The 26,979-nt window shown below is 41.8% G+C and overlaps 1 protein-coding gene and 1 long non-coding RNA gene across 9 annotated transcripts in view; one reads left to right on the top strand and one right to left on the bottom strand.

Moving 5' to 3' along the window:
- Wipf1 (WAS/WASL interacting protein family member 1) overlaps positions 1–13,967 on the top strand; it is a 118,728-nt gene extending 104,761 nt beyond the window's left edge. For 5 of the 6 annotated variants that reach the window (XM_021238541.2, XM_004857701.4, XM_087200574.1 and 2 more), the window contains 4 exons: positions 1,388–2,167; positions 6,189–6,401; positions 7,041–7,154; positions 10,887–13,967. In XM_021238541.2, coding sequence (XP_021094200.2) covers positions 1,388–2,167; positions 6,189–6,401; positions 7,041–7,154; positions 10,887–10,942 — 1,163 coding nt within the window. In that variant the 3' untranslated portion in view covers positions 10,943–13,967. The remainder of the gene's footprint in view (positions 1–1,387; positions 2,168–6,188; positions 6,402–7,040; positions 7,155–10,886) is intronic. The other variant, XM_087200578.1, reaches the window with a different exon arrangement.
- The window catches only part of LOC101715499 (uncharacterized), a 139,045-nt gene that overhangs the window by 65,190 nt on the left and 46,876 nt on the right, over positions 1–26,979 (bottom strand). For all 3 annotated transcript variants that reach the window (XR_015447139.1, XR_015447140.1, XR_205766.4), the window contains one exon: positions 2,064–26,660. This is a non-coding gene — a long non-coding RNA (uncharacterized LOC101715499). The remainder of the gene's footprint in view (positions 1–2,063; positions 26,661–26,979) is intronic.

The following is a 26,979-nucleotide window of genomic DNA, read 5'->3' as shown; positions in this document are numbered from 1 at the left end:
AATAAAATTGGAACCCTTTCCGGCCTAGCAGGCTGGCTACCAGGTTCATTTCCAGTCCTGTGAGTTCCTGTGCCCACTGTGTGCTGGGCACACAGCTGCTTTTATGAACTTGAAGCTTATACCCAAGAGAGGGCCTCTGCACCTGCTGGCCGTCTGCTTGAAGTGCCTCTCTGCCTTATCGTCCCATGGCTGGCCTCTTCTTGTCACCTCTTAGTAGAAGTGTCACCTCAGAAGAGCGGTCTTAGCCATCCCACCTGTGCTGGCTTTTCCAAGCATTCCTGATTCATTAGCCTACTTTAGCTTTTTTTTTAGTACCTAAAACTATCTGAAAGTATGTATTGGCTGTCTTACTATCACCCCCCTCCCAAGAATATAAACTTCAGGAGAGCAGGATCTTTTTTATTTTTATAATGTCTCTATCTCTAAGATCTAGAACAGTGGTGGTGAACCTATGGCACAGGTGCTGCAGTAGTACTGTGTAAAGCTCTAAACGGTTCATCATCATTGATCTAGAATAATGGCTGATGAATATCAGGTGCTCAATAAATATTTGACACATTCATTAGCTTGTGATTAAAGTGGTAGAGTTTTAAGGCTTAACCATTTTTTCAAGAACATATCTTGGGTTTTAGGAGATTGAGGAAGAGAGGGAGATTGTTGGTATCTTTTGTTTCCTCCTGTAGTTTCTCCCTAAACTTTGGTTTACTAGTTAAAGCAAATTTGGCTCAACCAAAGCAGGTATAGGGTTCTTCTCTCCTGCCAGTATCAAACTGGAAGTTGACTCAGGAAGGAAAAAAGTTGTATAGCTGCCTACATCTTTGCAAATGAATTCCTTCCACTGGTGATGATTCTTTTAATTAAACTTTGTCCAAACGTTTCTTTTTCCTTTGATGGGTCTTTCTTAATGCAATCATAACTCTCCCATTAAATTCTCCCTAGTTCTTGGACACCTCTTTGTAAAGGTACTAGAGGAGCCTGTACATATGGAGAGTCATCTGAGATAACTAATTTTTTCACTTAAGGCAGCTGAATTATTTAGGATTGGCAGTGGGGATAAATGAAAATCATTAGCAGAAATCCCATATCCCCGGGCCATCTTGTTCCTATCCTCTCCATACTTAATGCCAAGTTTCTCTCCATACTTATCGCCAACAGATCTCTCCACAATCCTTTTGAAAGCTGATGGGGTGTACAACCTGGGATTAGAAAGGAAACAGAGCTGGAACGTTCCTCTTCCTTTAGGAAAGACCGCACAAAACTCAGTTTATAGAAAGAATAGTAACCTATGTTTTAAACCACACTGGGAAGGGTCTTGCAGTAAGCCAGCTCGCTGAGGCCTTTGGGGTTTCCAGTGTTCTAACTGGGTATCTGTCCGCCTGTTCTGTAGATTCTGGAGGAAGCCGAGCGCCAATTTTGCCACCCGGAGGAAGATCGGCGTCTGCCAAGCCCTTCTCGCCCCCCAGCGGTCCGGGGAGGTTTCCTGTCCCTTCTCCGGGCCACCGCAGCGGCCCCCCGGAGCCTCCCAGGAACCGAATGCCTCCGCCCAGGCCCGACGTGGGCTCAAAGCCCGAGAGCCTTCCCCCGCCAGTACCGAACACGCCGAGGCCCAATCAATCGAGCCTGCAAAGCCGGGGGTCCCCCCCAGTGCCCGGAGCCCCCAGGCCTCCCGGCCCCGGGCCTACTCCTCCGCCCTTCCCTGGAAGCCGAGCTGCGGCGTTCGGCGGGGGCTCCCTGCGGCAGACACCCTCGGGCTCCCCCTCCCCGTTCTCCAGCCGGCCGCCCCTGCCCCCCACCCCGAGCAGGGCCGCGGAGGACAAGCCGCCGCCCCCGCCGCCCCCGGTGGGCAACAGGCCGGCCCTGCACCGGGAGGCCGGGCCCCCGCCGCCCCCGCAGAACAGCAAACCCCCGGTGCCCTCCACGCCGCGGCCCGCGCCCTCCGCCGCCTCGCAGGCACCGCCCCCGCCGCCGCCCCCCTGCCGGCCCGGCCCCCCGCCCCTGCCTCCCGGGGGCTCCGGCGGCGCCGACGAGATCCCCAGGCTCCCGCAGCGGAACGTGTCCCTCACCTCGTCCGCACCTCCCTTACCGTCACCCGGGCGGTCGGGCCCCTTGCCTCCCCCGCCCAGCGAGAGACCCCCTCCTCCGGTGAGGGACCCACCAGGCAGATCAGGTAAGGCCAGACACGGGTGGGTGGCTCCCTCAAGCCCAGCACCCCCAAAGTCACCCAAATCCAGTCGTGCATACAAACAAAAGCATAAGTAAACCCTCAGACTGCCTTACACCTGAAGTGACATTGGAGTCTGCTGTCCCTAAGACGGCCTGCAAACCTCTGAGGTTTCAGTTTTCTTTTTTAAGAGGTAACCAGCAGGTAACCGGTCACAAGCAAATTAACCACAAACAGGGAGCTTAGCTGCCCTCCTTGGGAATAAATTCTCATCTCCTGCAGGAGAGCCCACGATTCCAGCAAGAACAGCAGTTATGTCAGAGCAAATGAACTTCTATACCTGTTTGCCAGGCCTTGAGGCCACTTCCTTGCTTATTAAATACAAATGTTTAAAAGTCCATTTTGGGGCCGGGGATTTAGCTCAGTGGTTTAGCCACCTGCTGCACAAGGGCAAGGATCCGAGTTTGATCCCCAGTACCAAAAAAAAAAAAATGTCCGTTTTGTTCTTTGTTAACTTTTCTGGTACATAAATCTTTTGGTGAACCAAAGGTAGAGTCTATAGACCTTCTCTTTATAAAAGTGCTCATAGTCATAAGCTGAAAATTTGTCTTTTGGCCTAGGGATGTAGCTCAGTGGTAGAGCACTTGACCTAGCATGCATGAGGCCCTGTGTTCGATCTCTAGCACTGGGGAAAAAAACAGAACAAAAAACCCCAACAACAACAACAACCCCAAAACAACAAGAAACTCCATGCTCTTTTATGGCCTGACAGGCCCATCTGTGCCCCAGCCCAGGCTGAGAGACTTATCTAAGAGAAGAACTTTCAGAGTATGAAATGAAATGTGAGGATTCCATGGAGTTTGGGCTCTTTCTCCTAATTATAATAAGCATTTTTGGTAGTCTTATTTTTACAGTCACTATTGATGGACTTAATACAACCATCTACTTTTCAAATTCCACCTCACCTTGAATACCTCATCATATCTGGAAATTGGGCACTTTTTCTTTGGAAGTTAACTGACTTTTGACCCTAGGAACCTAATAAACACCATTCTTTAAATCAGTGGTCCTCAAACTTAATCATACACTAGAATTACCATGGAAGCCTGCACTGCTTCCCGGGGATTTCTGGTAGAACTGGTCTGCGATGCAGACTAGGTGTCAGGGTATTTGAAGGTTCCCTGGTATTAGTAATGTACAGCAGAGTTTGAGAACCACTCCTTCAAACCACTATGCCATGGAGGATGGACTACGAACAGTAAAAACTTACTAGTCCATTAAATGCAATCCATAGACATAGTGGCCTCTCATTAAGTTTTCTTCAGTGAACAAATGAGACTGGGTTTTCAGGTGAATGAAATATGGCATATTTCTTTTCATCCAACATGTAGGAATTTTCCCACAAAATGATGGAGGACCCTTTTACATGACTACCAAATGGATGGATGAGCATAGTAAATCTTCCCCCAAAATATTATAGATAGTGACATATAACAATGTATTCTTTCTTTGGATTACATAAGTCATACCTGTTTCATTTAGAAATGGAGAGAAGGATACAGAAAATAAAAATCATTTTAATTCTACCATCACTACCCAGAAATAATCATTGATAACATTTTTGCACGTCTTTTTACACGTCTATTTAACATTCATGTATCTTTTCAATCTGTTTACAGACACATATGTTTGTAACACTCATATCACACTAAATATAGTGTGTGGTAACTTGCCTTTTATTTAACAATATCTTATTAACATTTTCTGATATGAGTAGATATTCTTCTACAACCTAATTTTTTTTTTTGGTAGCAGGGATCGAACTTGGGAACTTGCACTTGCGCAGCAGGTGCCGGAAACACTGAGCTAAATCCCCGGCCCCTACAACCTAATTTTTAATGGCTGCATAATATTAGATTCTACAAACGTACCTTTGTTTCTTTAACCAGTCCCCTCCTTTGGTTATATAGGCCATCTCCAGATTTAACCTATTGCAGATAATGCACTGATACATCCTGGCTGCTAAATATTTGTGCACAACTCTGTGTTTCCTTTGAATGAATTTCTAGAGACAGAATTTCTAAAGTTATACATAGGAAAACTATGGGTTTCATAGGTACTGCCAAGTTGCCTTCCAGAACTTTCCTACCATTTACATATCAAAGGCCATGTGTATTTTGAAATGTGCTTTGGCTTCATTGTTAGGGGAGTGGGCTGTAGAATTTGATGGATTTGAAATTAAATCCTGTCTCATTCATTAGCTTCCTGACTTGGGTATTTTAAGCTTCAAATACCTCAGGCCTTGTCTGCTGACCCTGTACTTCTCAGGATTACTGTAAAAACTGAATGAGACAAGTGTGTATAGAGGTTATTTTATTTTCTGCTTGTAGTTATATTATTCAATAAATGATCATATTTATTATTATCCTGCCAATGAGAAATAGAAACCTGTTTTCTATTGTGTCAGCCTTAGTGTGGAGCTGGGTCCATGATGTTAGAGAGTAAGAAACTTGAACATTTACTTTAAAAACAAAAATGAGATGAAGTTGATCAAGTTCCATACTCCCAGCCCCCATGATATTGTAAGTCTAGTTTGCATTTAGTGACAGTTAGGTGGAGGTATTACCAGTGACATTAAACTCACGGTGCATGAGACTCATTTCCGCCTGTAAATCTAGTCTTGCTGCTCCAGACTCCAGCAGTGACAAGAGAAGTTGCAGTAAATACTACAAGACACTGCAGTCTCCTGAGACATCAGCCAGCGCTGGGCAGTGTCTCCCACCCCCTCAAGTGTTTGAGCCAGCATTCTGTCAGGCAAATCTGCAAAGGGCAGGTGCTTCCATTTAAAGTCTTTTAATTGGATTCTGAACTATAGGTAATGAAATATTTGTATTTATGGTGCCATAAGACATTGTGTTTACATGTAACGTCAGCATGTTACAAGTGGAGCACACTGCTGAAATCAGGACTAATTACTAAGGTCCTTTGGATTTACGTGGGGAAATGCTCAAGTTTTTGTTTTAGTTTTTGTTTTTTTAAATTTAACTGACTACACTACACAAATATCCTCTGCATATGGAGAAAGGGAAGAGCAACATGGGTTTCTTTTATATTCTTTTTTTTTTCTTTTTTGGTACTGGGGATCGAACTTGGGACCTTGTGCTTGCCAGGCAGGTGCTGGAACCACTCCCCCGGCCCTCTTTTATATTCTTTTTAAAAATAATTTACTTTGAATTCTATTCTGATAACTAAAAATGTTCTGGTTGTACCTCACCATTGCATTTTTTAAATGGTTTCTAATACTTCTGTAGTACTTTTAACTTATTTTCTGGCATATTATTCCTGGCAGCAGCACTCAGAAAGGTGACTATCTGACACCCATTGTAGACAAGGACCAAGGTCCACCAGGCAGCAGCTTTCTCAGGGCTGGTACCCACACTGCATCTACAGCTGGGAACATTGATTAGCGATTTGTCACTCCCTGTGCTCATCTGCCTCCCCTGGAGGAAGAACCAAGAGGGAACTCCTGCTTTCAGGATGACTTGCATTTGGTCTCCTGATGCCACTTTCACGTGGAAGCAGCTCATGTGCATCGCAGAAACATGTGTGTACAATTTGCAGTAAGACTGTGCCATCAAAGAACTTAGTTCTTCTGAAGCCTAAAATAACTTCATAAATGTCTTACTCTTTTTAAAAAGTTTTTTTCATGATGTCACAATAATTAGGTTCATTATCTCTTTAAAAGGATTATAAATGTTTTTTAAATTATATGGTTGTTAGTATAAACAGATTATCACCTGTTTTCAATTTCACTGTACCATCTCTGGCCTCTGTGCTAACTCAAAGGCACTCAGCCACTCCTGTTTATATGTGCAGTCATTTCCCATATTCTGGAAAGTCTCCGCATTCCCTGGAGAAAGGCCAAGTATCCAGCAGGCACTCAGTAGTTGCACACTGATGATGGCCACAATGGCAGTGTGGGTTATACAGTAGTACTGCACTAAATGTCGTCCTTTCCTTTGCCCAGGGCCCCTCCCACCGCCACCGCCAGTGAGCAGAAATGGCAGCACGAATCGGGCCCTGCCTGCCACCCCTCAGTTGCCGGCCAGGAGTGGAGTAGATAGTCCCAGGAGTGGGCCCAGGCCTCCTCTTCCTCCGGATAGGCCTGGCGCTGGGGCACCGCCCCCACCTCCACCATCGACATCCATTAGAAACGGCTTCCAAGACAACTCAGGTGAAGGTGTGTAGTGGGTGCAGCATTAGCCTTTCTCTTCCCTCGTTGTCAGCACTCTGACTGCACTGATCTAAACTATCATTTGAGCGTCCACTTGGACTTCAAGTTAAAAATAGCAACCCCTTCTCGCACCTGCCACAAAAACAGATCTGTTTTCTCAGACTTGTTCATGGTTTAAGTCTTATTTCGGTGAACTTTCCAGAGAGTGTAGAATTCTAGAAGGATCCATTTTTGCAGCTTACCTTCTTATTATCTATATCTCTAAAAAGTTGGCTATGGGTAACAGACTCCGCAGCCCACAGATGTGGAGCCACCTCCCTCTGCTATGTGTCCGAGTGGTCCCAGTCATCCCAGGGCCACTTCCGGGAAGGAAGGTCTCCCACATGTTCACTCCTGAGGGACTGGCTGTATCCTAACTACCCCTGTGTTCCATCTGCAGCACTGGGGGAGAAATCATTTGGATTTTGCCAGTACATTTTATCAGTGCAGCAATCAGTGACATTTGTAGCACATCCAGCTTTTCTGTAGGCATAAAACTAGAACTGGTTTCTGTAGTTCTGTCTGTATTTCATTCTGTGCCTTTCATTACATAAGTCTCGGTAGCAGATTGCCTGTTGCTGAACATACTGTTTGTTTCTCCCCTAGATGAGTGGGAAAGCAGATTTTACTTCCATCCAATTTCTGATTTGCCACCTCCAGAGCCATATGTACCAACGACCAAAAGTTATCCCAGCAAATTGGCAAGAAACGAAAGCCGGAGTGAGTATTTCTGCCGGGGATTTTGACAGATTTGTACTTGAATAACCTGAGTTATGTTCAAGGTGTATAGGAATCCAGGCTTCTCACCTGGAGTCAGGTGGAGAACCCCATTTGGAGTTATCTAAATCCTGGCAAATTTCCCTTCCGTGTGCAGTGAGGAGATTGCAGGTACGGAGTATAGATGAGAAACTGTTATTTTAGCTGGGCATGGTAGAGCACACCTGTAATCCTAACACTGTAGGAGGCTAGGGCAGAAAGATCATAAGTTTGAAGCCAGCATGGGCAACTATGCTAATGTGAACAATCTGCCCCCATTTTGATCTTTCTAAGACAGCAAAAATAGAGCCATCTTTTATTCCTACTAGTTTTGAGACTGACAGAATGTCTTATTAATTATCACAAAAACTCACTATAACTGCCTTGATCTTTTAAATGTATTATAACCATAGCCTTATGTAGCATTCTGTGTAAATGTTAAATATATCCACAACCTCTCTAAAAAACAGATTTTACCAGGCTCTCTTCTATTCTTATCCATACAATTCAGCCAGGTATGGTAGTACTCGGCTTTAATCCCAGTGCTGGGAAGGCTGAGGCAGGATGATCACTGTTAGTTTGAGGCCAGCTTTGGATACATAGTGAGTTCAAGGCCAGCTTAGACGACATGGTAAGATCCTGCCTCAAAAAAAAACTTCTCCATACAATTCAGATGTTTTTATATAGTTATAATGACAGTGTATGGTTTTTTGGTGGGAGGGTTTACAGAACGTTGCTTAGTAAACACTTCCCATTTTATCACATGGTTTTTATTCCACGGGAGTCTGTCAACTCAGCATGCAGTAGTTTAACATTCCTGAACATTTAGATTGTTTCTAGTTGTTTGATAATATGTGTAATGCTGCCATAAAGAAGGAAATCACTTCCCCATTCAAAAATAAATGTGAACTGAAAAGGGAAATACACATACTGCAATTTCACAACAATGTACAGGACCAAGAAATAATTAGCATGAAATATACAAAGAGCACTGATGAGGCTCAGACTTGTACCAGACCAGTCTTAGCCCCAGGACCAGACTAAGTAAATCAAATAACTGTCACAGCATCCCTAGCCATGTCCTTACTCTCCAGCAGAGCACCTTACACACCCTGATTCTCTCTGAACACACAGTTCTTAAACGGTTTTTGCTGGTGGCTCCCAGTCCTAGAGCAGGTTAATATCAGCTGAAGTTAAGGATGATTAGAATCAAAAACACTGACACTGGAGAGAACTGATAGATGTCAGTCTCAAGTCAAAGAAGGATGAGGGACACAGAGCTGTACCACGTGGTAAAGCGCAGGACCACACCAGGGACTCAGACTGGATTTTGTGACTCTGTTGAAGAGAGTTCAAAGAGTTAAAAAATACTTCGGGGAGATTTCCATGAACAAATTGCAGAAGGAAACAGAACATTGCTGCTTGAAGGGAAAACTCTTTAATTCCTAGGAAAATTCATTTAGTTGCAATACTACATTCCTAAAAAAGCATAATAAAATGGTAGAACTAGAATAAAATTATCATATGAGTAGCTGGTAGTACATACACCTCTAATCCCAGCACTCAGGAGGCCAAGGCCTGATTGCAAATTCGAGGCCAGTCTGGGTTACATAGTGAGACTGTCTCAAAAAAAACAAAAAAAAGAATTAGTGATCGAAATTTTTGATGAAAAGTAAGTTTTCATGTGGAACAGATACTCTTTTGAGTGTTTTATATGGGTCTTCATCAGAAAGTGGCTTGTATCTGATAAGAATGTAGCCTGCTTTCCTTCTGTCTTGGGCACTAATAACTGAGTTCTCTTTAAGGAGTTGTTCATTTAGATTCTAAACATTTTTTGGCACTCATGATAGGCATTTTTAATCTAATTTAAAAATTATTTGCATTTTAAGTCAGTAACAGAACCATCTTTCCCATACCCTCTAAAGTTTTAATTTTATAGCTAAAAACATTTTCTTCCTCCCTTCCTTCCTTTCCTTTCTGTATTTGGCATCAAACCCAGGGCCTTCACACGTTTTAAAAGTTTTTTTTTGAGGGTCTCCCTAAATTGCCAAATTGCCCAGGTTGGGCTTAAATTTGCAGTCCTCCTATCCTGGCTTCCCAGACTGCTGGAATTACAAGTGTGTACCACGATACCTGGCTTAAGACTGGAATGAACAACCTGAGAGCTAGAACAATATTCACTATTGTATCTTCCCTGAGTGACATAGAACCTGACATGTAACAAGCATTTTAAAATAGTTTTAAACTGGTAAATTTCCACTGCCCCCCAAAACATTTTTTGAAGATTTGCTTTAGATAACAGATCATCTAACAAAAGTAAATAAGACACTATCAAGTACCAAGTTTTATTTTGCTACTGTAACTGCCTCAGTGTCCAAGGCCAGAGCCTGGTAGGGTACCCAGGCATCCCTGACTTGGTAGAGCACGCTATGAATGCTACCTCACAGCAGCATCGCTCAAGGCAGGCTCTTATTTCGCTAAGCAGTTGTGGTATGTCAGTTGACAATCAAGGCTCCATGACAGAAAGCTGGTTTCTGCTCAGATGAGTCTTTGCTCAGGGGCCTGCTTAAGAAAAGACTGGGCTGGGATGGTGAGAGGACTTGATAATGCAGTGGACTCCCAGTGTTTTCCAGCATCTCCTCTGCTTGCTCAGAGATTTGCTTCTGTCTCAGAAAAGTCCCTCAGTCTGCAGGGTCACTGTCAAGATGCCTTCTGAAGAACCCCCACACCAGCCCTATGAAACTCAGAGCAGACCTACTCACCTGCCTGGTGCCTCTGGGAGACCTGGCCACAGCCCAGCCCCTGACTTCATGCTCATACCTGTTAGAGCCTCAAAATGTGAATGGATTTTAGACCTGGTTTGAAATGCTCTGATAGCCCATTAATGTGCATAGCTTTAAAAAGAGCCCATCAACAGAGTGAAAGGGAACCCACAGAATGGGAGGAAATATTTGGAAGTTATATATTTGATAAGGGATTAATATTCAGAATATATAAAGAATTCCTACAATAAACAAAAACAAAAATACCAACTAGACAATGAATACTTGAATAGACATTTCTCTGAAAAAGAAATTTTTGTATAAATGGCCATTTGTATAAATGGCCAATAAGCACATGAAAAGATCCTCAACATCACTAATCATTAGGGAAATGTAAATAAAACTACAATGAGATACAGTTTCATACCAGATAACCTACCTTATCCAACAGAAGTGATTAAATTATATTACAGTCTATTCAGTAGAATGCAGTGTGTCATTAATAGTCATATTTGCAAAGAGTATTGACTTTGGATGCTGTGTGATCCTATTTCTAGAAGAAAAGGAACTATTTCTAACTGGAAAATATACACATAATTGCTATTGGTTATCTCTGGGTGGTGCAAGCATGGGGGAATTTTTTATTTTGCTTTTGTTCATATTTTCTAAATCTATAATCAACATCTATGTGGTAAGAAGAAAAGCATGTGTTTTTGCTGAGCCCTGTGCACCTCGTCAGTAGCGAGTGAGTGGTGGTCACCATCTGGGAGCATTTATTCCCATCATTCCGTGTTCTTCCTTCCTCATCCACGCATGCTAGTTAGCCTTGGTCATAGGGGTTGAGGTAGTGGGTACTTTGTGACCATCCCTAGTTTCCACAGTAAGAATATAAGCTTTCTAACCAAAATTATATTCTGTCTGTTTTTTCATCAAGGTGGATCCAACCGAAGAGAAAGGGGTGCCCCACCCCTCCCTCCCATCCCGAGGTGATCCTTGCCTGCTCTTCTCTCTCCAGACTCCAGAGCACCTTCTCTTGTTTGCTGTCTGAGAATTACACACCTTCCTCCCCTGTCCCTTGTCCTCTTCATTTATGGCAAGAAGGAAAAAGAGAGGGTGAGGGGAATTTCTGTGTGAGGAGGGTGAGGATCCAGTAGAGAAATGCACCTAGCTTTTTATATCCTGTATATTTTCACAGCTTTCGCTTGCTTCAGCTACAGCCTGCTCGTGCTGGCTTTGAGATCCATAGCCTTTTGTGCAGATAGGCAGAGATGCATTGTATCCCTGCCCTCAACCCAACCTTCACTGCATTTGCTACAGGCTATAATTATGAAAGCCCCCGAGAACTGTTATCGCCTATGCTTTTTTCGAATGCTTGGCCTCCTGTGAGTCTGTGTTCAGGAACCCAGACCACTGAGATAAGTTGCCGAGCAAGGGCTCACACAAAGCTTTTGCAGTTACAGGATGCCCGGTCGTGGGCATTCTGAGGTAGGCTGGAGGACAGAGCTGTCCAATAGAAATATAATGTGAGCCCTGTATACAGTTTTAAAATTTCTACTAGGCACATTTTTGTAAAGGTAAAAAGAAACAGGAGAAATTAATTTTAATATATTTCACTTATACCTACACATCCAAAATATCATTTCAACCTCTAATCCATATAAGAATTATTAATGAGATATTTTACATTCTTTTTGGTACTAAGTGCTCCAGACCCAGGGTGTTTCTGTACTTAGAGCACATTTCCATTTGGACTAATTACATGACAAGTGGTCAGTGGCCACATGTGCTGAGTGGCCACTCTCTTGGACAGCACAGGTCGGGAAGATGGAAGTTAGTTCAAAAACCTCTTGTTTAAAAAGCAAAAATAGCTAAATGAGCTTTAGCAATTCAAGACATACCTAAAAATAAAGTTAGGACCCAACACTTTATTTGGCAGGCAGCTTGACCCTAGATTTTGGTCCCTTCCTTTTCCTCTTCCCTTCATGTCTGTGTACAAGTGTTGCTTCACAGTATCAAGGTCAGAAATGGATCTTATACGGTTTACAGTGACATGGAATAAAGCCATCAGAAAGAAACTGAAAGCCAGTTGGGGCTTCCAGGCTCAGCACCAGCTGCCTTGTGCATTCACTTGTCAGTCAGATGCCTGCCTTGCAGATTTGAAGTGGCCTTTGTTTCCTTCCCACTGAGTAAGCTCCTCAGGGCCAGGAATGGCAAGGAAGCTAGCTAGGTGGGAGGGGAGGAAAGAGAAAGGTATCAAGACAGAAGCACAGAAGTGCATGACAGATTTGAGTTGATGGGCAAAACTCTCAAAAATCTAAATCTGATGCTTATGGGGTTGACTGAATTAGGGAGCTTGCTACTAGAATTAGGGGGTTACTTTGAATCTATCCAGTAGAATCATTTAACTTAGATCTATGCAAATAGAGCTCCACTAAAGGACCAGGAGGAGGAGCCAACCTTGCCTTTTTTTAATGTGATTTTGTTTACAAAATTTTACTGGGACTTTTAAATCTAGCTATAGAGTTGGAAAAAATACTTCCACTTTGATGTTTTATATGGTTATGTTTAAAATTGCCATTACTCGTTTTTTAAAAGCACATGACTACATATATATATATATGTATATCTACCTAAACTTTGTATCAGTTTATCGAATTCAGTGTATTGATCATGTGTTACTGGGAGATGCTAATAAGAAATCAATCCAAAGAAAAAATTGAAAGATGCATTCCTATTTATAGAATAAATAACTTTCATTTATATAAAAGCAGAAGAACTTAACAGTTCTAATAAATGGAATGTGTAATAAATTATGAAGTTACCAATTTGAATATATTGTACTTTTATAACTTCCCTTGCCAAAGTCCTGGGCTTAGTACATTGGAGAACTTGTTTTCTTCCCCCTCTATTGCCATTCCTCTATCTTATGGCTACATTCACTAGGGGCTGTTACTTAGAATCAAAAAATATAAAGGGATATAACAAGCTTGGCCAAAATATTTTTTTATTTTTTGTTCCTAATTTGGTAATTTAGCAGCATGATTTTATTTTGGGTTCTTTGTCCAGATGTCAACAGTGACTAATACCTGTATGATAAAGCCTAATGACCCAAAAAAATACCATTGGGCCTTCCTAACAAATTGACAGAGAAAAGTCTGACCCAAAGAAAGCAGGTCTGAATTTTATAAAGGGTAAAATTTGTAGAGGGAATTGGACAAGTCTTTGTATATCTCAACTTTGCAGGTACCTTTCTAAAGTATGAAACAGAGTAACAGCTCAAAGTTGCCTTTCATCCAGAATAGAGATGTTTCAGAACATATTTTAAGAGAATGTTTCATGAATACACCTACACCCTTTCTTTGAAAGTTAGCAACTAATTACATCCACAACTTTGAACAAGTTCTATACTAAAATCTTTAACTGTGGAAAATCATGAAAATGAGCATTTCCTTCCCTTGAAATCAGAGCTCACGTGTGTTTTTCCGTAAGACTTCCAAATAAATATATTCAAGAGGCAATACAGTATTTTAACATTCACATATCATTTTATATTGAAATGTATTACAGTATTAAAATTCAGTGTTCTGTATTTATTTCACTATGCATTTTATTTAGCAAAAGCCAAGAAAAATATTTAATCCAATGGTGCCTTACTTTGTGATTTGAAAGAAATCAACTTTTTATGTCTAAGTAGCAGATTATTTGCATATTTGTAAAAACTGTTAGACCTTTATCTTTTAACTTGTAATACCAATTTTGTTATTTTAGTAGCCGAAATGAAATAGTTATTAAAGTGCCCTAACATTTTGGTATGAAATTAATTTTCCCCTGTTTATAGTCAGGGACTATAGAAGAATAAAAATATTTTTTTCATATCATTGCACTGTGTAAACAGACACATCTTGGTATCTGTGTCATCAGGATAGTTTAAATGGTAGGGTAGAATCTACCCTAGACATCTACGTCTTTGTAAGTTAGCCAGACAATAAATAAAAGCAGAATGATACAGTGTCAACTGGTGGTTTTTCTTCAAGTACTGTCTATGTAAACATGAATGAAAAAGCAAATGCTTGCGCAAGGACCTGAGTTCAATCCCTGGTACCAAAAAAAAAAAACCAAAAAGCAAATGCTTGTTTTCCATTTTATACTGTGGTAAAGAAAGACAAACTAAAAAACAAAACACACATACAAAAAAAAAGCCTGCAAAGGTCCACACAAGTAAACATTCATCGTGCCTCCTTACTAATCCCTTCTTGTCTGATTTCCTGAGAACCTGCATCTCTGTCTGTAAAATGGATAATGGAAGCTACGAAGACTGGTGCAGACATTGAGAAATCTTGGAAAAGCCATGGGGAATTTAGGAAGCCTGATAATTTCTTAAATTATCTGCCCTATATGTGTGTACCATGTCCGCATTATCTCAGCAAAGCACAATAGTTAGGAACCTAGGAAGACCTGGCTCCATCCCTTTCTTGCAAGTCGCTTTTACCCTGTGACTATAGCTACAACGTGAGGAATATCCAGCAGTATCAATGCGTGCATTCCTGAGATGGTGTGTCAGCACTCACTGACTATAAGCATTCACAGTAAGTGGTAGCCACCAGTATGAAGGAAAAATACTTAGGCACCTTCCCACATTCCCTGGAATCAGATCGGATAGAAGAGGATTTACTGATATATTTTTAAAGGAATGGAGCACTGGGAGAAAAAAATGCAGTGTAACCCCTAGAAAAGGTGCTATCAGTGCCTACATATCATTGCCTGGAAAATGAAGCTCATTCCTTCTGTCATGAAAGAAATATTTATGTTCAATTTGAAGTCACAGAAGAGCCAGAGAAGCTTGCAATAGGCCAGTCATAGAACTGCTCCACAGTGGGGCACTTCTGAGAAGGGTAGGAGCATTCCTTAGAGTTTCCATGACTACAGGTGTACAGTGGGACCAGCCATGTGGTCACCCCACTCCAAGGTATCCAGTCCAGCACTGTTGTCTTAAAGATGGGCAGTTCAAAGCCGCAAATGACATCCTGCAAACAGACACAGTTTGTTGTTTCACTACCCCACACTACCATCTTCACACACACACGTGTGCCCATTTGTATCATTTTCTGTGACTTTCACACTTTCTGGAAATAAAAGGCCAAAGGAGTAGCTGCAGGGTCAGAGGATGTGCCCTGTATACTCAGACCTGAATTTGAATCCTGGCTCTGCTGCTTGCTCCCTGCAAAGCCATGGACAAGTTATTTATGCTCTCTGATCTCTTTTCTTTTTTTAAATTTATATATTTTTATTAGTACATATTTATTAGTACATTTTATTAGTACATATCTTTTTATTAGTACATTTTATTTATATTTTTTATTAGTAGGTAATGATTACATTTATCACGGGGAGTTGACACATCTACATGATACATTTTAATTCATTTTTTTCATCTCCTACTCTTCCTCTCCCTCCCTGTTCCTTCCAACTCTAGGTCCCCTTCCCATTTGCAAAAGGTCTATTCTCATTATTTTTCTTCTTCAATTCTTTATTTTTCTATCCCCTTTCCCTTCCTTCCGTACCTTCTCCATCTCTGGTTCCTCCATCAATTTGAAAAAGATCTCCCTACTTCCTATTTATTCTATTTATCTTCTAGCTCTTCTATTTATCTTCTTATACATATTCTTGTATAAGAAAACCATGCAATATTTGAGCTTGTGTGTCTGACTTATTTCACTTAATATTATGGTCTCAAGATGCATCCATTTACCTACGAATGCCTCAAGTTTATCTTTCTTTATGGCTGAGTGGTACTCGATTGTGTATAAATAACACATTTTCTTTATTAATCTGATCTCTTTTTCAACAGCAAAAATGGTTACAAAGCTTAAATACACAAACACCAGGCAAAATAGCTACCATAGTTTAGGCGCTTAGTGAAAGTTAACTCTCTTTCATTTCCTAGTCCTTCCACCACTAACCTAGGTCATATTGAGGAAGGAATTCTCAGTGCAAAAAAAGTCTGACAACCTCCAAGGAAAAATTGATTTGAAACCCGGACTCATTTGTTGAAACTGAAATCACTTACATGGTTCACTCATCCAGTCACTAAATCGTTAGAGAGCACTTGCTGTGTGGCAGCCACTCCGAGAACAAAGTGGCAACCCCCTGTCTACACTGATGCAGAGATCTCTAAGCAGCAGGTAGGAGGCCACCACCTGACCCACGTGTGTGGCTGCAACCACTTGCCCCGCCAGCGTGGGGCTTTCTGCTAAGGAAGCAAACGCTTCATAGTTGTGTGTCCACCCATGACGCCCCCTTAGGTAATTTCTTTTTTTCCTATCATCTCAATGGGTGGATAAAAATCACAATGATTTTTAAAAATGTGTTTAACCTACAGGCAAATGGGGAAGGGGACAGTATGTAGTGAGATTTTTGATGGCCAATAGGTGTCTTTTTGGTTTTGATTAATTTGAAAAGTAGATTCAAGGATTCCCATCTCCTTAAATATCCCAATAACTGGAGTTTACCTAGACACACAGTTGTCAGCAGTTCAGAGTTGCCCTTTCTTCCCCTGAAATCTTTACAACCTCCACTCTGAACACTTGTCATCTCTGCAGCTCCAGTTAGCATATCCGTATTTCCTGCTGGTCTTTAGAAATGTCCAACCCATCAACATTACAGAACAAAGTCCTGTGTCTTCAAATGCTGCTTCCATTATTACAAAGGTGCATTCTCAAGAAGTGAACTAAATTCAAACTTTGGGATCCCTCAACGTTAAGGGAAATCCTTCTAATTAAGAAATGTTATATCTACTTTTTTATTTGCGACCTTTTATTATTTCTCTTAAAGCATCTTAAACTGCCTATAGCTTCAAGCCTCACAAAGCCTGATTCTGTCCTTACATTACTGTCCTCCTTAGCTTCTGACACAGAACTCAGTCTTGAAAACTTTCTTAAGTCACCAACTTCCCATGCGTGACATAAATACTCTGGGAGATATGCGATGGCAAAAGTGTTTGCCTCCTTTGTACTCCCACAGTGGCCTATAAATATTCTAAAATAATTTGGTCATTGAGCTGCCCACAGTTGCAGTAGAACTACATGTGACCAATCTAGGAAAATATGTTTGACCTTTGAGGTGCCTGGGAAACAAGTCTGGAGGGTGTTAGACACAGAATTCAAGTTTAGCTTAAGTTTTGACCAGGAATATGGATGCCAGAACACCTGGAATAGCCATCATGGACTTCACATAAATATACTCAGGCTTGAGGAAATCTCACACTTTCCCAGTTTTCTGCCTTTCGTAGAAAGTTGAAGGTCACTCATCAAAATTCTAGGTCCCTGAGCAACAGACAATTGGGAAGACTCAAGTGTTTTATGGAGCAATTGTATATTTATTCATTCAAATCATCAACAAACACTAGCTGAGAAACTGATTCATTAAGCACTGGGATTAGAAGGGTATATATTACACAATACAAAGTTGTGCTAGTGCTAAAATCAAGGGTGTGGGTTTCATTTCAACATCTAACAAAAGCTCCAGCCAGTAGGTACATCCCCACTGTGCCACAGCTCTAGAATCCTCCTGGCCCCTGACATGGGTCTGTGCTTCGTTGGTTGTGCACATGAAAAGGAAATTTCCATTCTTGCTCGCTCCTTAGAGATTTACTCCTAGAGCAAAGGCATGGATAGGCACCAGATGGGAGCATCAGGTAAAAAGGGAGAAAGATCTAACATAATTAAAAAGACCAGGCTGGGGATTTAGCTCAGTGGTTTCGCCGCCTGCCTTGCAAGTGCAAGGACCCAAGTTCAATCCCGGTACCAAAAAAAAAAAAAAAAAAGACCTAACATAACAGTAATCTTACACCATCAAAACACTCTACCTAATTTACCTACCTAATTAACTAATACTGTCTTTATTTGTCATATAACTACCACAGAGTCTTTGCAGGTATTATTGGTAATCTTTATGTGTCTGCACATAAAGAAATTAAGGCCCAAATGGACTAGCAATCTGCCTAACGCTATCTGCCTTGAGTAGATCTAGAATTCAAACTCAAAATTGCTGATGTTTCATAAAAGCAAGGACATTTTAATAAGCCAAGTCAAGGGAAGACCTAATCTGAGAGGAAAAGGAAGCAAGCTCCATTGAATGAATGTAGGTTCATGTAGAATTATTTGCATCCATGGGCCATAGAGTGACTCTAGTCCTACACCAGTGGTTACCACCTGAGACATGTTGCTTCTCGGCTGTGTCTAACTTCTTTGGTTCTTTACAGTAGGGAGTGGTTATAATCCCTGCTCTGAGGTTCTAACAGGGACATTATACACCTGCACTGTTTTGTTTTGTTTTGGTATCGGGGATCGAACTCGGGCCCTTGCGCTTGCACAGCAGGCGGCGAAACCACTGAGCTAAATCCTCGGCCCTTATGCCTGCACTTTTCAGTTCATCTTATCAAATACCTGCTAGTTCAAGGTGATCTGAGAGAGATGCTAAAATTCAGGTATTATTTCATTAAATAGTTTCAGATTTCTGAAAGTCCCCATGGCAGGGTCATACTGCAAGGTAAATAGTTAATTTCTGTCTTGTGTATCTCCCTTATTAGTAGTGTCCATTATTTATGAGGTATTTCTATCATCCATATCATAAATTTATAGCACTGGATTTATTTTTTGCTCTCCTTGGAGTTGGAAAAGTCATGTGGCTACTGGGCATGGTGATGCCCGCCTGTAAATCCAGCACTGGGGAGGCTGCGGCAGGAGGATCACTGTGAGTTCAAAGCCAGCCTGAATGACAGAGTCAGATCCTGGCTCACAAAAACCTTTAAAAAAAGCCATGTGGCTCTTTTAAATACCAAATAATAGAATTTGCTTTCCTGTAAAATCCAGAAGTAGATCTTACATTCCTCAGTCATATAATCTAGCACTTAATCACAGGGGAAATGAGGTTAGAGCAGAAAGACAGTCACATTCATATTCGACAAAACTGAAATAAGCCTCCACTTTTCAAAGGTTTTCCATGCATTACCTCATTTGTACCCTGTGCGATCATCTGAGGGGGGAAGAAACCAATCCCCATACTGCAGATGCAGGGCTAACAGCACCAGGACATAAAGTGATTTGATCAAGGTCTCACAGTTTTCAGGTTGGGAAGTGGGCCAAGAGTAACCCTCTGACTAGTTCAGTCACACTCTTCTCGTTGCACTGTCACCCTGTTGTTTTCATCCATGTGACAAATACTATACAGCATCTGCTCAATAGTGAGAAGGCACAGGGTGAGCTCAGCTGACGGGATGAGGGCTGGTAGAGTGTGTCTCAAGGAGCTTACAGTCTGAGGGTGAGGAGCTCTTGAGGCCAGGGCACAAAAAACTCTAGAACCAGGCAGAATGCAATGTTATTCAAAAGCTTGAAATGATAAATCATGAGAATGCAAGAAGGGCCAACCCCTGAGAAAGTGGTTGAGCTTTCTCACTGCACTGCACTCACGTGTGTTGCCCTCAGCTCCTGGCTCCAATCTTCAGTGTCATTCACAAGGAAAGTGAAGAGCCACCTGCATGGAAGCGGCCAGAGTCCCAGGGCCTGCCTCACCCACCAAAATGAGAATCCTTAGAGCCCAGAGAACTGGTATTGGTAGCCTCAATGTGCTTCATTCAGAATCACTGTTCTAAAGGTTTCGTCCGTGCACTGGGCTTTTAAAGTTGTATTCATATAGACAGATTCATGATATGATGTGAAGATTAAATCCCTAAGGTAGCCTTCACTTTTTGTCATACTTCTTTACTCCACTTAACATTGGCCCTTGTGTGCTAATGCATCAGGATGCTATTTGTCTCTAAAATATTTTTCTTAAAAACTATCTACCAGATAAGCCTTATTATCCTAAGTGAAATAAACCAAAGAAAAATGTTTGCACTGTGGGATTCCACTTTTATGAGATATCTAAAGGAATCAAATTCATCGAAACAGAAAGCAGAATGGTGGCTTCCAGGAGCTAGGCGTACAGAGGGAAGGGGGTTTATTGGTTTAAAAGATGGAGATAGAGTTTCAATTTTGCAAGATGAAACAGTTTGGGGACAATAATGTGAATATATTTAACACTACTCACTGCACACTTAAAAAGGGTTAAACAGCAAATTTTACATTGTGTGCTTTTTATCACATATTAAAAAAATCATATCCATCTTCAAACTCTCTGATACACTTCCCACATGCTAAGGGCCACCTTTCTGTCTCTGCCAAAGAAAAACTGAGTAGCAACAGCACAGTTCAGACTCGAACAGTGGGCATCAGCCTTCTGTACTGCACATGTTCTACTGTGATTTTTTTTTTTTGTCAATGAAGTGCCTACAAAGTATGCTCTCTGTCCAGGCCACTTTCTAATGAGTTCTGGTAAGCATATATGACCCACGGTGCTTTCAAAAGGTGATAGAGTATGGATCCTGCCATAAGGAAATATAGAACAGTATCATATCAGATGGTGAAAAATTTTAAGGTGTGGTGCTATACATACATGGTCGTTTATTAGACTTCAAAGAAATGGTCGTTAACAAATGGGAAGGATCAACCGAGAACCCAGGTGGTAGAAATCTGTTCACATTATGATGAAGAGAATCATAAACATCCCTTCCATCAGGGATGACGGATTAACAATTATGATTGGTCATGGGAAAAAACTATGCCCTGAGGAACACTGAGTCAGGAGATTTAAAGAAAAGAGATCAAAAACTGAAGAAGAATTGGTCTCGAAGACTTGCCAAAACAGCTGGCTCATTCGGGGTCCCTCTGCAGAGACAGCTTCCCCTGCATTATGCCAAGATGCCAGAGGACCACCGGGGAGGCTTGGTGCTCTGTGCCCTCAGCTAGAAATTCTGATTCAACAGGTCCAGGGCAGGGCCAGAGAATTTGCATTTCCAACAGGCTCTCAGACCACCAACCACACTTTAAGTAGCTCTGGTCTCTATCTATAATAATTAAATATTCTCTGCGTTAAACTAATATGTTTGTATGCCACCAAACCTAAAAACGTTGTCTGTAATTGGCATAATTGTTGAAGAAACAGCTGATTAAAGGAGAAAACCAGTTGCCATGCATTATTGAAAATGAAAGCTAATTATGCCTTATAAATTACCTAATGCTCTTTGACCATTAATCATATCTATTGATCTTTTTGTTGTTGTTTTTGCCTTTCCCTTATATGATGGGGGCTGAAGTGGAATCCAAATGTTAATAAATGTTAATTATGGATTTTAAAAAATCAAATCAAAACAGCAAAAATCACGAAAAAAGTAATTCAGGAAAGCTGACAAGCCTTCACCCTTAATCATCTCAAGGTTAAATAATGATCAGAATTCTTTCAGTTGAAGTACTTATGTTGCATCTTGATGTTTGACTATCATACAAATATAACTGTGCTATTAGGCTCTATTTTTTCATTGCAGATGAAATTGAGGTATCTTTGTGTGGTGTAGCCTGACATAGTAAAATTGTTACTCTCTAGGTAGGATATTCATAAAAATGTAATTACTGTAATCAGAACAGTCTTTAAACTCATGAGCAGGGACTGCCAGATTCATGATTGGCAGTTTTCAATCACTTCCCATATAATAAAGGAAAAAGCAGCCTTGGAATCATTAATGTCTGACAGAGGGAAACTATTATGATCGAACGACAAAGAGTGCTGTGGGCTGCTCATCAGACCTCCGGTTAGTTGACTCCTCTGCTGGCTCTGGGCAGGACTGGACAGAGATTTTGAACATCCTTGGCTTGCTTTACCCACCAGCAGGTTTCATAGCAGTGCTTTTTGCTGGGAGGTGCTTGGAGAAGGAGATCACAGACTGCCTTGCAATGAACTGAAAAACATTATTGATTAATATATTTATCACTTTCCTGTTTTACTTTTTTCTGTCACTGAACCCAAGGAGTGCTGAGCTACATCCCCAGCCCTCTCTGTTTTTATTTTCAGACCGAGTCTCACTAGGCTTGGCTGGCCTCAAGCTTTCCATCCTCCTGCTTCAGCCCCTCAAGTTGGGATTTCAGGCGGGCACCACCACACTGGCTCACTTTCCTTTCTCAGTTCACCACTTGCTGGAGGAACAGCCCTGGAGTTTCCACCTGAGGAAAATGTAGCAATGTTGCCTTTGAGATGCAGGCCTTTGTTGGAATGTTCAGCGCTCTTAATGTCCCATCCTTCATAAATTTAGAGATATCAGAAGCAATCACATGTTGGTGAGTTAGAGAAATAGGTCAACAAAATGAAGTGAATAGGCATTCCAATTTGAACAAGAAAATAATGTATTCAAATGAGGAAGCAACTCTATTTTTGATTCTCACTGTATCTTTTCAAATTATTCAGTAGGAGAAGGTCCTTTCCTTGCTCCCAAGTGAAAACCTCCATCTCCTGTGAGTTGTTTTTATTGCTGTTAGGTAATAAAAGCCCTATAGCACCAGGCGTGGTGGTACATGCCAGTAATCTCAGGTACTCAGGAGGCTGAGGTGGGAGGATTGGAAGTTTGAGGCCAGCCTAGGCAAATTAGTGTGCCTCTGTCTCAAAATAAAAAGGCTCAAAGCCTGAAGAGGGAAAGGTGAGGGGAGCTCTTCAGTAACTGATTGCTTTGGAAGGTGGCTTCTGCCTTTCCGGGCTAGGCTATGATATTTACAGCATCCTCTTCTTTGTGTGGCATAATCTCATGGGATCTTCACAGACGCCTACACCACCACCTCCATTTCTGGGACCTCTCACCTGATGTTCCTTTTGTCATCTCAATTTCTAGAACTTCCACAGCTCTGTGGCAAAACTCTAGGTTCTCCCTGCTGAAGGCTAATAGCCCCTCTCAGTGGCCCTGTTAGACAAGAGCTTCCCCCATCTCTCTCCCTCACCACCTACCCTGCTGGCCCATCCAGCCCAGCCGCCTCTCTCCTGTTAGCCTGGAATTTTCCAAGGTAAGAAACTCTCCTCTCCAGATCCAAGTAGCACACCAGCACCGTGCTCATTCTCCAAGAAGCAACTGTAGGACTGAGGATCTGCAGGTAGCCTGTCCACTTTGGTGGGGTGGCTTGCAGCTCATCCTCTTCCAGGGAAAGCCTCTTCACACCCAATCTCCCCAACTGTGTGCTGGAGAGTAGCTCTTCCCAGCCTTGCCTCTGGGGTCCACAGGAAAGTCCAGCCCGAGCTCTAACACTGCAGGCTTCTCCTTGGCCCTCAACGGGCCCTGCCCTTCCCACTCCTGCCCAGAGCCCGCCTCAGACACTGGCTGCCAAGCAGCCTAATCCTCAGGTCCCCAGGAGCACCCTCCTCACCACGCTTGGCCTCCTCATCACCTGAAGCTGATATTTTTATTCCATCTGCTTTCTTTCATTTTGTTTTGCAATTTGTCCAGAACTTGCAAGGGGAAGAGAGGTGCTGCTTGTTGAGCCCCTTCATAGCTCCAACATCTTTTTACCTTGAAGTAGGCAGGGAAGATTTGTTACTAGTTTTTGGATAACCCCTTTGAAAATGTCTTATCTTTTTATGACACCTATCTTTGGTTTTTCATATATAGTCTACCTTGGTGACTTGGTGAGAACTTCTTATTTAAGATTCTGAAATGTGTCATGTGAGAAATAACTAGCTAAAAAGCTTTTAAAGTTTTCTTGTGAAGTAACTGATTATAGCAACTATTTGAAGACAGATATAGAGCAGTGAAATGAAGATATTTTAGATAAAATTTAAAAATACTTCAAGAAGAAAAATGACTTTCAAGGAGGCTCAAATTTTTTTCTTGGTTCTGCCAAAGACACTCTATCTTGTTAGACCCTAATTTTGTCATTTATAAGATAAAGGGTTTAGACAGAACAATCTCTCAGGTCCTTTTCCAATTCTTCCCATGAATCTGCGAGACCAGGAAAGGAAGTGGGAGACCATTTCTGATGCCAAGTAGGCAAGGCTGGTGATACAGATGTTTGGGCCCCTGTGGCCTGCAGAAGTGTGGCCCTCCTCCACTCCCTTAGCCACCAGCAGCCACAAATGGATGCCTACGTTTGTATACTAAGATGTTACAAGGGTGTTTGCGATGTAATCCTTGACCCAAGAAACTAAAAAACATAAAGAGGAAGCTTCACTGTTCATAAATATTGCTTAAACAAAACATGCTTTATTTACTTATCAAGCATTTTCCGAGCCCTTCCCATTCCAGGTACAAAACACTGTGGTAGCATCATTGAATTGTTCCTGGGGTGTAGTGAGCACCAGGGTTACTTGTGTAGGACAAACCCAAGCAGCCCATAATGAGGATGGGCGGAAAGCACAAAATGCCATGTGACAGTGCACAGTCTCGAATCTGATCTCACACCCCTGAGTCTATGCTTCCACGACAAAGACAAAGGACATCTCAGAGAGGAAATGATGGTGATGCTTTTCTTCTTGCTTTCCTTTTTTAGAGGTTTGATTGTCATTCAGGATCCACTCTATTTAGTTTGATGACTTCATAGAAAAATGTGTCCATAACACACCTGGTAGTTGTAAAAAGGCTTGGGTAAGGTCAAGAGAGCCAGATAAATATACATTATTTATTCAGCTGCCCCAAGCCATTATCCATCTCCTTACACTCAAGGATTGTCTGTCCTCTCCTATATTTTATTTTATTCTTGCTCATAGTTTTAAAAAGAAAATCTGAGAAATCAAAGCTCTACATTCCTGAAAAATTATCTCAAGTATACACATCCTCCACAGCATTTCAGGCGTGCTTTCCTGCTCTGGACAGAAAGATGGTTACAGATGCATTGATCTAGTGTGGAAGACACATTAGATCCAGGTAAGAGTTATCCAGGTAAGGCCCATGAATATCTCCTGAACTCCTCTGGTGTACCTGGCTACCTCCATCAAGTACCACAGAAGTTACTGGAGATTCAAGCATGCCCCTTGGACTCAGCATCCAAGCCCCCAGTGTCAGAAGAAGCAGTGAGTCCACTACCTGCCTTGCCACCTTGGGAAGCATGATAGATTCCCCAATGGGCTTTGAAGTTGCTCTTTGCTCTTCTTTAATCTTGAAAGCTGAATGCTAGCTTTGCAGTGTTCCCTTCAGTGGCTTGTCCAAAACAAGTTCTATTCAACTGTTTAAATGCAATACTTCATGCATTTTAAAAAATTTTGAACTTTATTGTGAAGCTGGAATTCTCATTAGGTACCTTTTCATAGTTAGACTCCTGACTTACTTTGCCTAATTTTAGTATTACCTAAATTGAAATCCCTTTTCAGAAGGATCCTTCTAAAGACACATGGGGAATTTTGCTTATTGGGCAGAGATGAGATCCGACCTAAGAAGGCACCCAAAACAATGAAATGTGTGGGGGAAACCTCTGACCAGCTAGGGAAGCTGGGAGGCATTGTGCTACAGCTATGGTGATCAGACTTTCCTAAACAGAGCCCAGGGCTGATGGTCTGATCCATGGCCGACTGCAGCACAGATCTCTTGATATCAGCATTGCACGATCACCATCTTCACAGTGATGAAGCCAGGAAAAGCCAGCAGCTGTTCAGATCGAAAGCCACAAACAATGACTCTCTGTGAGTTGAGGGATCCAGAGAAGTGGGTGGGAGCATGGTGATGTCATGCAATCCCAAGCTAGAACTTCCTCGCCCAGCACAAAGAAGGCTTGTGAGCAAGGGTTCCTGGAACCGGGGCTGTCATCACCTTGTCTACAGGCACAAAGGTGCAATCTTCTGACCAGAAAACAACAGAGCTTTGCTTCCAAACAACACAGTCTGGGAATGCAAAGAGAACAAGCAGGAGCAAGGACAGGGCAGATCATCAGCTGTCCTTTACTTCTTCAGTTTTATGGCTGCTTCTTAGACATCAAACATTACAGCATATTTTAAAAATTAAATCCTCATCAGTCTGCCTACTAATCTTGTGATTCAATTTGCAACTTGGGAGCTGTTTTGTTGCAAAGGAGATTCAGAAAATTCCAATTCTACTTAATAAGAATGTTATGTCCCACATCATGTAACAGGAGATAAATTTTCCTTTGTTGCCAACACTCAGTCAGTTCTCAGTTATGTGCTTTGAGAATAATCCTTGCAAAATATTTTAATTTCATTTCCTATCATCAACATAGATATTTTAAAGCCTCTACCTCTACTACTTATATTGTGTGCTTTTCAATTTATATCCTATCAAAAGCTGATTTTATGTAAAATAAGCTACCATAATAATTTAGTTTTCATGATTCATGGCTTTGTGCTAACTGAATCATCATTTTCATTCTATTCAAGTGCATAAGTGAGTTCAATTTTATGCGAAATGTTGGGTCAGGACTTAATAGACCTTTTTTCCCCACTACATCAAGGGCTTAAAAATAGCAAACAGAAACACAAAAGAGATTTATTTAAACATGCCCACTATGTCTGTTAGGTTGTTTGTAGCTGCAAGTGATCAACTAAAAGTGGACTACACTCACAATCAACCATAATAAGAAGTCTGGGGGTAGCACATTTGCAGGTTGGCTCTGCCTGCTAATCTTCTACAGTCACTTGGAAACCTGGGGACTGTTTTGCTGCAAAGGAGGAGGTTCAGATTCAGGAGTTCCCATTCTCCTACTTAGCACTTCCATGGCTCCATGACTTCCTGAGGACTGGACTCTTTCCACATTCCCAAATCTTCATCCTGAGCACATTGGTTTTAATCTTCAAGCTTGCCCTCTATGGTCAGAAGATGGCCACTGCACCTCCAAAGAACTCCTCCACACATCATCTAAAGGCACAAGATGAGAATATACTCATGAAGAGAAAGAGCTTCAAAAGGTGAGTAGCTGGCCAGGCTCTACGGTGGGAGGTGGGCTCTGTGATTAAATAGGCACAGCAACCATGTCCCCCATTAGTGGGAAGTTTGAAATTTTCACTTACATATACTGAAGGTTAACGGAACTTTCTGATTATTTTCCCAGGAGACATCTTTGAAATGAGCTTAGAACCAAGTAATCGTTTTCTCTTCACTTAAAACAGTAACAAGGAGAGGGATGTGTGAGAAGGTGGAGTTGAGGGGAATGTAGCTTGATGGTCACAGGAAGGAG

The sequence above is a fragment of the Heterocephalus glaber genome, unplaced genomic scaffold (genome assembly GCF_053883595.1).
Source record: "Heterocephalus glaber isolate CG9 unplaced genomic scaffold, H.glaber_assembly_v1.0 deba00000347, whole genome shotgun sequence".
NCBI classification, from domain to species: Eukaryota; Metazoa; Chordata; class Mammalia; order Rodentia; family Bathyergidae; genus Heterocephalus; species Heterocephalus glaber.
The sequence above is the reverse complement of the archived record's forward strand: the minus strand, read 5'-3'. Positions and strand labels throughout refer to the sequence as shown.